General features: G+C 41.0%; 1 protein-coding gene and 1 pseudogene across 1 annotated transcript in view; both read left to right on the plus strand.

Annotated features, from left to right (window-relative positions):
• The window catches only part of STX12 (syntaxin 12), a 37668-nt gene that overhangs the window by 8436 nt on the left and 17000 nt on the right, over positions 1-12232 (plus strand). Inside the window, exon 2 of the mRNA XM_017648287.3 lies at positions 10852-10921. Within this exon, the coding sequence (XP_017503776.1) occupies positions 10852-10921 (70 nt within the window). The remainder of the gene's footprint in view (positions 1-10851; positions 10922-12232) is intronic.
• On the plus strand, positions 1617-5145 carry LOC108389805 (lamin-B1 pseudogene; annotated as a pseudogene).

A 12232-nucleotide genomic window follows, 5' to 3' on the forward strand; every position in this document is an offset into this window, starting at 1 on the left:
TGTATGTCCATGGCTCCTTTATTGAATATTAATTGACTATATATGTTTGGATTAATGTCTGGAGTCTCTAATCTGTTCCACTGGTCTGTTGCTCTGTTCTTGTGCCAGTACCAAATTGTCTTGATTACTATGGCTTTGTAGTAGAGCTTGAAGTTGGGGGGTGAGATCCCCCCCACTTTATTCTTCTTTCTCAGGATTGCTTTGGCTATTCGGGGTCTTTGGTGTTTCCATATGAATTTTTGAACTATTTGTTCCAGTTCGTTGAAGAATATTGCTGGTAATTTGATAGGGATTGCATCAAATCTGTATATTGCTTTGGGCAGGATGGCCATTTTGACTATATTAATTCTTCCTAGCCAAGAGCATTGGATGAGTTTCCATTTGTTAGTGTCCTCTTTAATTTCTCTTAAGAGTGTCTTGTAGTTTTCAGGGTATAGGTCTTTCACTTCTTTGGTTAGGTTTATTCCTAGGTATTTTATTATTTTTGATGCAATTGTGAATGGAATTGTTTTCCTGATTTCTCTTTCTGTTGGTTCATTGTTAGTGTATAGGAAAGCCACAGATTTCTGTGTGTTAATTTTGTATCCTGCAACTTTGCTGAATTCCGATATCAGTCTAGTAGTTTTGGAGTGGGGTCTTTAGGGTTTTTTATGTACAATATCATGTCATCTGCAAATAGTGACAGTTTAACTTCTTCTTTACCAATCTGGATTCCTTGTATTTCTTTGTTTTGTCTAATTGCCGTGGCTAGGACTTCCAGTACTATGTTAAATAACCGTTGGGAGAGTGAGCATCCCTGTCTTGTTCCCGATCTCAGAGGAAAAGCTTTCAGCTTCTCACTGTTCAGTATGATATTGGCTGTGGGTTTATCATATATGGCCTTTATTATGTTGCGGTACTTGCCTTCTATACCCATTTTGCTGAGAGTTTTTATCATGAATGAATGTTGAATTTGTTGAATGCTTTTTCAGCACCTATGGAGATGATCATGTGGTTTTTGTCCTTCTTTTTGTTGATGTGGTGGATGATGTTGATGGATTTTTGAATGTTGTACCATCTTTGCATCCCTGGGATGAATCCCCCTTGGTCATGGTGTATGATCCTTTTGATATATTTTTGAATTCGGTTTGCTAATATTTTATTGAGTATTTTTGCATCTACACTCATCAGGGATATTGGTCTGTAATTTTCTTTTTTGGTGGGGTCTTTGCCTGGTTTTGGTATTAGGGTGATGTTGGCTTCATAGAATGAGTTTGGGAGTATTCCCTCCTCTTCTATCTTTTGGAAAACTTTAAGGAGAATGGGTATTATGTCTTCTCTGTATGTCTGATAAAATTCCGAGGTAAATCTGTCCAGCCCGGGGGTTTTGTTCTTGGGTCGTTTTTTGATTACCGCTTCAATTTCTTTGCTCGTAATTGGTTTGTTTAACTTTTGTGTTTCTTCCTTGGTCAGTCTTGGAAGGTTGTATTTTTCTAGGAAGTTGTCCATTTCTTCTAGGTTTCCAGCTTGTTAGCATATAGATTTTCATAGTAGTTTTTAATAATTCTTTGTATTTCTGTGGAGTCTGTCGTGATTTTTCCATTCTCGTTTCTGATTCTGTTGTGCCTTCTGATTCTGTTGATTCTCTTTTTCTCTTAATAAGTTTGGCTAGAGGCTTATCTATTTTGTTTATTTTCTCAAAGAACCAGCTCTTGGTTTCGTTGATTTTTGCTATTGCTTTATTCTTCTCAATTTTGTTTATTTCTTCTCTGATCTTTATTATGTCCCTCCTTCTGCTGACTTTAGGCCTCATTTGTTCTTCTTTTTCCAGTTTTGATAATTGTGATGTTAGACTATTCATTTGGGATTGTTCTTCCTTCTTCAAGTGTGCCTGGATTGCTATATACTTTCCTCTTAAGACTGCTTTTGCTGTATCCCACAGAAGTTGGGGCTTAGTGTTGTTGTCATTTGTTTCTATATATTCCTTGATCTCTATTTTAATTTGTTTTTTGATCCATTGATTATTTAGGAGCATGTTGTTAAGCCTCCTTATGTTTGTGAGCCTTTTTGTTTTCTTTGTAGAATTTATTTCTAGTTTTATACCTTTGTGGTCTGAAAAGTTGGTTGGTAGAATATCAATCTTTTGGAATTTACTGAGGCTCTTTTTGTGACCTAGTATGTGGTCTATTCTGGAGAATGTTCTATGTGCACTTAAGAATGTGTATCCTGTTGCTTTTGGATGTAGAGTTCTATAGATGTCTATTAGGTCCATCTGTTCTCTAGTGTGTTGTTCAGTGCCTCCGTGTCCTTACTTATTTTCTGTCCGGTGGATCTATCTTTGGGGGTGAGTGGTGTGTTGAAGTCTCCTATATCACCTTTACTTTTTATATTTGAAGTCAAAAGTGAAAAGAAGTGGTCTGAGCCGCCTCCTCCTCCGCGCCTCCCCCGCCCCCCACGGTCCCCTCTCCCGGGCCTGCCGCGCAGCGCCGCCGTCTGAGAGCAAACAAACTGCTGCGGGCGGGAGACTTGGCGGCGGCGGCGGCTCTCGCGGACCTTGCTCGGCCTTCCCGGTCACCCTCTCCACGGTCTTCTCGAGTGTGTGCGTGGGTGTTTCCTTACAAAGGGCATTTTACGATTGATCGATTCGTAGTCCTACCCTTTTGCCCTTTGTGCTGTAACCTCACTCCCGCCATCGCAGGTGCTGCTTCCTCCCCACGCCGGCCTCTCCGCGTGCGCTGGTCGCTGGTGTGTGCCTTCGGTCCCGGCTTCGCTCCTGCAGCGCCCCCTGCTCCTTCTCCCCCGCCGCCCGCCATGGCGACCGCGGCCCCCGTGCCCCACGGGCGGGCAGCCGCGCCAGGGGCCCTGCTACGCCGCTGAGCCCTATGCGGCTGTCGCGGCTGCAGAAGAAGGAGGAGCTGCGCCAACTCAATGACCGGCTGGCTGTGTACATCGACAAGGTGCGCAGCCTGGAGACGGAGAACAGCGCGCTGCAGCTGCAGCTGCAGGTGACGGAGCGGGAGGAGGTGCGCGGCCGCGAGCCTACCGGCTTCAAGGCGCTGTACGAGACCGAGCTGGCCGACACGCGCCGCACGCTGGACAACACGTCCCGTGAGCACGCCAAGCTGCAGATGGAGCTGAGCAAGTCCAAAGCCGAGCATGACCAGCTGCTCCTCAATTACGCTAAGAAAGAATCTGATCTTACTGGAGCCCAGCTGAAGCTTCGGGAATATGAAGCAGCTCTGAATTCTAAAGACACAGCTCTAGCCACCGCTCCTGGTGACAAAAAAAATTTAGAGGGAGATTTGAAGGATCTGAAGGATCAGATTGCCCAGTTGGAAGCCTCCTTAGCTGCTGCCAAAAACCAGTTAGCAGATGAAACTTTGCTTAAAGTGGACTTTGAGAACCGCTGTCAGAACCTTAATGAGGACCTGGAGTTCCGTAAAAACATGTATGAGGAGGAGATAAATGAGACGAGAAGGAAGCATGAAACACGCTTGGGTGTCAGATCGAGTATGAGTACAAGCTGGCTGAAGCCCTTCGTGAGATTGGAGAGCAACACGATGCCCAAGTGAGGCTGTACAAGGAGGAGCTGGAGCAGGCTTACCATGCCTAACTCGAGCATGCCAGACTGTCATAGGAAATGAATACTTCCACTGTCAACAGTGCCAGGGAAGAACTGATGGAAAGCCGCATGAGAATTGAGAGACTTTCATCTTAGCTTTCTAATCTACAGAAAGAGTCTAGTGCATCTTTGGAGAGGGTTCAAGAGTTGGACGACTTGCTTGCCAAGGAAAGAGACCACTTTCGGCGCGTGCTGTCTGACACAGAGGGAGATGGTGGAAATAAGGGACCAGATGCAGCAGCAGCTGAATGACCGTGAGCAGCTTCTCCATGTAAAGTTAGCCCTGGACATGGAAATCAGCACTTACAGGAAACTTCTGGAGGGTGAAGAGGAGAGATTGAACCTCTCTTCAAGCCCTTCCTCCCGCTTGATGGTGTCGCGAGCGTCCTCAAGTCGCAGTGTTCGCACAACTAGAGGGAAGCGAAGAGAGTCGATGTGGAGGAGTCGGAGGCCAGCAGCAGTGTTAGCATCTCTCATTCTGCTTCAGCCACTGGGAATGTCTGTATTGAAGAGATAGACGTGGATGGGAAGTTTATCTGCCTGAAGAACACTTCCGAGCAGGATCAGCCAATGGGAGGCTGGGAGATGGTCGGAAAAATTGGAGACACATCAGTCAGTTATAAATATACTTCAAAATATGTGCTGAAGGCGGGGCAGACAGTTACAATCTGGGCTGCGAATCCTGGAGTCACAGCCAGTCCTCCCACTGACCTCATCTGGAAGAACCAGAATTCCTGGGGCACTGGTGAAGATGTGAAGGTCATACTGAAGAACTCCCAGGGAGAGGAGGTTGCTCAAAGAAGTACAGTCTTTAAAACAACCATACCTGAAGAGGAAGAGGAGGAAGAAGCAGCCAAAGTGACTGTTGAGGAAGAACTTTTCCACCATCAGGGAGCCCTAAGAGCATCCAATAAAAGCTGTACAGTTACATAAACTTCTCAAGTGAACTGCCTTCCTCAGAGTAAGGAAGGGTGGTGATCCTTACCTGCATGCAGTGCAGAGCCTTCTCCGAAGCACAGAGTATTTTTATGTTTTCTTTATGTGAATTTTTAAGCTGCAAATCTGATGGCCTTAATTTTCTTTTTTGACACTGAAGGTTTTTAAAAATAAACTCATACCCATACAGTTTGTTGCAAGATGTGAAATATTGACACTGAATTAATTGTGTACTGTTTGGAAAGGATCCCTCAAATTTTTTGATATTTTTTTGTATGTGTTTTTTTAAGTTCTTATGAGAAGGGGAGGGGAGGGGAGGGTAAATAAACCACTGTGTGTCTGGATATAATTTGAAGATTGCTCCATCTAGACAGCAGTCTGCTCTTGATTTTTCTCTGCTATACACAACAGTGCTGTGAGGGAGGGGAAAGCATTTTTCAATATATTGAACTTCTGTACTGAAGTTTTTGTAATAAACAAGTCTACAAATTTTTTTTTTAATAGAGAAGAGAAGTTTTGTAAGGGGGCAATATTAACCTAATCACCATGTCAGCGCTCTGGATGAAGGATTCCACAGAACTGTGGTCACTTCTAGATTCTTAGCTCATGAGGGGAAGAGGGGTGGGGGGAGGGTTTAGTTATGTTTTTTAAGATAGTGGAACTTGCTTAAATTTCTTATGTGACATGAACAAAACGCTGTATTAATATTAAAAAAATAACTGAAAATAAGTGTGTATGTAAAAGAAATATTCTGTCTTTTTGTGCTTTAGTTTTTTAAGGGATACAGTTCTTAGGTATATCCCTAAAATATATGGGTTATCAATTCACTATTTTGAATATATCCCTGATAGTGGTGGTTATGCAGGGCAGTAAAAAAAAATTCTTTTTAGGTTCCAATAAACTAAGACACTACTGTCTTTATGATTTGAGTTTTATCGACTGCCTGAGTATTGGTGGAAACTTTTAGGAAACTATCTTAATATTCAGGAATTTAGAAAGAGTTGATGGAGACTTGTATTAATTTTGATGCTTAGCTGGCAAATGATCCTATACAGTCCCCTCCCCAGCACACCTCCCACCACAAATTCAGGTAATCTCAACAAACAAAAGTCAGAAAAATCTAATGAAAAAAGCTTTCAGCTGAGAATACAAAAAAGAAAAGCTGATTTTTCATTGAATTTTTTCCATACTCTATAAAATTCCCATTGCTCTCTAGGGTATTTAGTAAGTTTTGATAGATGACTAATAACTTGATACCTTGACTTATCCCTAGAATTTCTAAGAAGAGTGCTCTACTTCATGAAGGCAGTAAGATCTGTTTCCTTAAAAGTTTCTGTACTCTACCTTTACATGTCATCATATATGCAACTATTTTCTGAAGGAGTGTGTGTGTTTGTGTGGTTATGCAAATACAAAAATGAATAGAATGTGATCCCCGCCTTCCAGAGGCATATGGTCAGTCCAGTTTCATTTGTACACAGTGGGAGCTTCTCTAAGCCAAACTCTGGCTTGCAAAAACACTTGCAAAAAAACACTCTGTGGTTACATAGTATCATTCTGGGACTAGAGCTTCTTCACTATTGTTGAGTTTTAGCATTGAGCAGGGGCGGGATTACTTAGAAATCATTTAGTCCACACATAAGTTGTAAAGATTTTACAGAAAAGAAAAACACCCACACAAATAGTAAGTACTGTGACAGATAGTAAGTACTCAGTATGTGTTAGTTAAATGTGAATATCATATACAGTTGGTGAAAAAGAGACCCAGCAACATGAAATGACTTGCTTGGTGCTATACATCTAGTTAGTGGTCAAGTCTGGCTTAAGAGTTCAAGTCTCAGTATTCCTAGCTCATGTTCATTCCTATCTTCTGCCTTAAAAAAAGTATCATGATATAAAAGGGAGGCTAACTCAATCAGCAATTATTTATGTACCCGTTGGGTGGCTGACACTCTGCTTGGACCCTGCTGAGTACACAGGAATATTCCCAAAGGTGGGAGGGAGTTACAGACTGAAGTAGGTTAGAGCAAGGACGTTAGCCTATCTGGAACAGAGAGCTATTAAGTTAGGTATCAGATAAGCAGGGTGGGGCTAAGGAACACTGGGAAATGGAGGCCTGCACTGTATCACACATTCTGTTTCCTTTAAGCGGCAGCCTTCTGAGAGGACATAAAGTGACACAATGAATATAGCCACTGGAATTAGCCCTGGGTTCAAATTCTGTTTATTATGATCCTCTGCATCAGAGGCTTCCCATTTCATTAGAATTTGAAGCCCCTATTTTAGTTTATAAGGACCTATACAGTGTGGTCCTCTATCTTGTTGGCCACTTCTCTTATCTCTTTGCTCACTCTACTTTAGCCACAGTGACGTCCTCACTGTTCCTCCATCACACAAGTGCTCTTGCCTTGGGGACTTTGTACTTTACTCTGCTAGAAACCCCTTCCAGATCCTGGTATGGCTTGGCTCTTTCACTTCTTTTAGATTTCTGCTCTGTGTCACCTTATCAGAGTGGTCTTCTCTGACTACCCTATGTAAACTAATACCCTTCTTCATTCCAACTCTTAGCTGAATTTATTTTTCTTTATAGCATTTATTACTGTGTGATACATACTTATCCTTAGAATGTAAACATCTTGAGAGCTGTAGTCTTATAGAGCTTAGAACAATGTGGAGTAGGTATTCTGAGTGAGTGAATGAGTTCTGTAATGCTCATGAGGCTCAATGTGACCATCTGTAATATTGTGATAATGCTTATTTAAAGGGTTGTTGGGATCAAATAAGATAATGCTTATCAAGTGTAAAGGCAAATCCTTCCTATTTTTCCTCTGCTTTCAATAATTCTGACATCAGAAGTGTGGGTTTCCTACACACCACCAAGCAATTGTCATGTTCTCTGGACACCAGTTAGGTATTCTACAATTTAACTAAATTTTGACACTACCTGCTTTAAGGGTTCAGTCCCACAAGACTGCCCTCCGCCTCCCCTTCAGATGCCAGTTGATACCAGTTGCAAGCCCAGGTTTTTACTTGTGCTTCTGATTGATGGGCCATGACCCCCTCCTTGGGTTTGGTTGATTTGCTAGAGCAGCACGCCAAATTCAGGAAACATATGTTTACGAGATTACAGGGTTAATTTTAAAAGACAATTCAGAACAGCCAGCTGAAAGAGATGCCTAGGGCAGGGTATGTAGGGGCCCCTGGGAGCTTCCGTGCTCTGTAGGCGAGACACCCTCCCTGCATTGCCACATGTGGACCAACTCGGAAACTCATCAAATCTAGTTAATCTTAATTTGCAGTGCCCACTCCCACCATGGGCCCTCTCCTAGAGCTTGGTGGGTGGGGCTGAAAGTTCCAACCTAAACATTTGGCCTTTCTGGGGACTACTAGCCCCACCCATCCTAAGGCTATCTATGGACCCCACCCTGAAACACCTCATTACCATAAACTGTGCTCAAAAGGGACTGTTCATGAATTTTGAACAGGGAACAGAGACCAAATATATTCTTCATTATATCACATCAAGTATCTATTCCAGAGTCTGGCACATAGTAAATGCTCAATAAATGCTAATGTCTGCCCTCTTCCATAAATTATTTGTATGGCTAGCCAGTTGATACCTTTAGTGGTATCCTGATTTCCTTTGACTTGGATAAGAAGGGAAATTATACATTAGGGATGAAAAATGGTTATTTATATCTTGTATAATGCAGTTTTATCAGAATGCAATAATTATAGTGCTTACATCTTCCTATGGAGCCACGAAGCTAAAAGTAGCTCTCAATAAATATATTTTAGAGAAGTTTATCAAAAGACAAATTTTTAATCAAATCCTTTATTTCCATTATAAATTGGAGTTACAGTTTTGCTACAAGAAGTCTCAAAATAGGATAAAATCACGATTTGCAGTACTACAAACCTGTGTATTCTTTGGAAATTTTTGCTTTGTAACACCCGTGATGCAGTGATTTTGGCCAGGGAGAAATAAAATAACTTGTATGTATTGCTAAGGACTAGGTTGTTTATTTCCTACTTATGAGTAGAGGCACCCCAGCTATCAATTAGATTTTGTTAATTTTGCTTAATCATTGTTCCTTACCAGTCTTAGAGGCTGTTAGCACCAGTGTTTTTGTAAGGTTACAAGTACTTCATAAACTTGTTTCCCTTTTTACTACTCTTGGTGACCAAACTAGGGGCAAGATTATAATTGTGACCCCCCCAAATTTTGTTATTTTAAGGCACACCCTATCACAAGGAACATTTTTAAAATTCAGAATTCAAATGAGTAAGAGTTCTTTCTCATTGGATATGGAAGCATTGTATGTATATGTCCTTATACTATATACAAAGGATATAATATACATTGGTTTCCTCATATTCTACCACCAACCCAGTCATTTAGCAGTCTGGTTTCACAAGTGAACTTTTGGCATTAATCTGAGAGGATAGCCTAGGCTCTTATGGAGGAGACTCTTGGCTGGAGGAGCCATATACCTAATGTGTTATTATCTCTTGAAGTTCTAGTGAAACTTGAAGATAACTGTTTCTTCTGGGCAAAGAGTACTCTATTATTGTGTTCTGTATTCCAACTACTTGTTATAGAAGACAGTGACAATGGCATTGAAGACAATGAATGCTCTTAAAAAGCAAGCAAGCAAACAAAAAAAAAGAAATGCAACAAAATTCAAAATTCCAACCTCTACAAATGAATGAATGAATGAATCTCCCTCATCCTCCCTGCCAACCAGAAAAAAATAGAAAGCAGGACACCAAAGAAACTAAGGGCTCTATTCCTGTTGCAGAAAACTGTGAGTGACACGGGTGTTCAGATTCCCACGCAGGCTGGTGTTAAAGAGTGTTTCACTTTACTGATAGATAATAATTCCTCTGGACCTCTGCTTTCCTAGTCCAGGATTAGAGGCCTAAACATCCAGGATTCAAACATATCCATTGCTAGTTTTATCTAAGTATCTAGGAAAAGGCAGAGAAAAATTATCTGAACAAAACTGTATTATTTGACATAGACAGCATACTTGAAAGAACGTGGACATTGGAGTCCTGATATACCTGGGATTAAATTTTTTGCCCCTCTACTTACCATGTACCCTTATGTAATTAACTTCTTTAAGTATATTTCTTCATCAGAAAACAAGATCCCTGATTCGAAAAGACATATGCACCCCTGTGTTTATCGCTGCACTATTTACTATAGCCAAGATAAGGAAGCAACCTAAGTGTCTATCAATAGATGAGTGGATAAAGAAGATGTGGTACATATACACAATGGAATATTATTCAGCCATAGAAAGAAAAGAAATCCTACTATTTGCAACAACATGGATGTAGCTAGAGGGTGTTATGCTCAGTGAAATAATCCAGGTGGAGAAGGACAAATACCAAATGACTTCACTCATTTGTGAAGTATAATAACAACAAAGCAAAACTGAAGGAACAAAATAGCAGCAGACTCACAGACTCTGAGAAGGGACTAGTGGTTACCAAAGGGGAAGGGTTGGGGAGAGTGGAGAGGGAGGGATAAGGGGATTAAGCAGCACTATAATTCATAATCACAATATAGGTAGGTCACGGGGAAGGCAGTACAGTACAGAGAAGACAATGACTCTGTAACATCTTACTACACTGATAGACAGTGACTGCAATAGAGGGGGTGAGGACTTGATTATGGCTGAATGTTGAAACCACTGTGTTGTTTAAGTGAAACCATCATAAAATTGTATGTCAATGATACTTTAATAAAAAAAATATATGTATTTCTTCATGTACAAAATGAAGATATATCTACTTTGGACTATTGCTATGAAAACTAGTAAGATAGTGTATGCAAAGCTCCTACTAACAGTCCCTGGCACATAGAGGTGCTCAACTGGTGGTAACTTATTATTAATAATAAATATTCATTGTCTTCCCAAAGATGTTTGCTATAGAAATTTATTGTGTATTAGTGACTTTACATTTTTATTGTGAATTAAAATTTGGTATCAAGCCCCTTCCAAAGGTGATGAAATTTTTAACCAGTGTCATGGGAAATCTGGAAAATTTGGAAGTTTTTTGGGAGTGATGAACAAAACTACCACTCTATACTTAGTGTCATAGTTACTCTGTAGGAGAAAGGAGAACCTCATAATTAGTTTTAGAAGGGAATGTATATGCCAAGGTTTTGATCATAGCATGCATGCTTTCTATTAGTTGTGTGTACATATTCAGGATGTGGGAGAGATGTGTGATCTGAGAAGTAGGGTGTTCATGATAAATATATTTTTATTTTAAATAACTCTTTTCCCCCCTCTCCTCAGCTGCTCAGATAAAGAATTTGATGAGCCAACTAGGAACTAAGCAGGACTCAAGCAAGCTGCAGGAAAATCTGTGAGTAGCTTCCTAACGAGGGTGGGTTTTGTGAAGGCCATTTGAGGGCACACTTAATGCCCTCGCTGTGTGGCAGCTTTAGGTTTGAGGCCTGTGAAGTCAGAATGAGAGGTAATGGGACTGAGGTAATAGATTTAGAAGAGGTTACAGCAAAATATATTAATGGGTTGTGATCACCACTGCCTCTCAAAGTCCTTCAAGTCTGGACTTCCCTTGGGCTGTTTAGCAGAACAATTGAGGGAAGTAGAGTAGGGAACACCCTCCCACTCTTAAACGGTAGTCTGTGTAAGTGAAGCCTTCTTGTTGTCAGAGGACTCCTGGTGGTCTGCAGGGCTCAGCTAGTCTAGGTGGATTTCCAAGTGTATGCAATACTAGAAAAATGTATTCGGAATGATTCAAGGGGAGTCTGAGGGAGAGAATAGTGGACTGGTAGGAGGGACTCATGATTCTTTTGATCATATCCTTCTTGACTCCATTTCTGCTTTTAGAAGTTCAGTTCTTCATCTCTAAAATATACTGAACAATATTCTTTGTTTCCTGACCTAGACATTGTGAAGTGAGAGAATGACTTGCTACTTTGAGCTTTTTCCGGGGAGATGTGAAAAATCTCTGGATATGTTAGTATACTGTCTGGGATGTTCAGGTTCTTGACTGACTCCCTTGTTTTTTTTTTTATCTTCGAGGCCCCTTTGCAATGAAAATCATTAATAATTAATAATGTGGTTTCTCTATTGTTCCTGAAAACCTTTGCAGAAATGGCCAGATAATAGAGGAAACCATGACTGAAAGGAGCTCTTTTTGTATTTCCACTCTTTTTCAATCCCTCATATATTACATACTTAATTTTTAATTTCCTTCCCTCTCTACTCCTTATTTATTTTTATACTGTATAGGTCTTATTTGTTTTGAAGAGGAGAGCCAAAAGGTCAAGCAAGCATAAGGGACAGTGGGAAGCTGAGGATAAGGTTGAAAAAGCACCAAATTTAAGTTCAAACAGGGTAGTAGATCTTTGGAGGTTGTTCCCTAGGGGAGAAGCTGTGCTTTTAATCACATTTCATCTGACCACCGGTGCCTAGATTCTGTCTCTACTAAGCTGTGGACTGTGGCAGATCGTGACCCTGCAGAACTGCTGGGCAATTCAGTGTGAGAGTTCAGTGTGGTGACACTATTGGATTTAGGTGTGGGGCATTGGCTGTCATTTCTATCAGAACTCCTGATGTGCTCTGCTTTTCTCCCCAGAGTTAAAATACCTGGTCAGCAGGTTTCATGAAGTTTCTTTCTGCTCAGTAATATAAAATGCCTTGAAGTGGG

The sequence above is a fragment of the Manis javanica genome, chromosome 4, assembly GCF_040802235.1.
Source record: "Manis javanica isolate MJ-LG chromosome 4, MJ_LKY, whole genome shotgun sequence".
Lineage (NCBI taxonomy): Eukaryota > Metazoa > Chordata > Mammalia > Pholidota > Manidae > Manis > Manis javanica.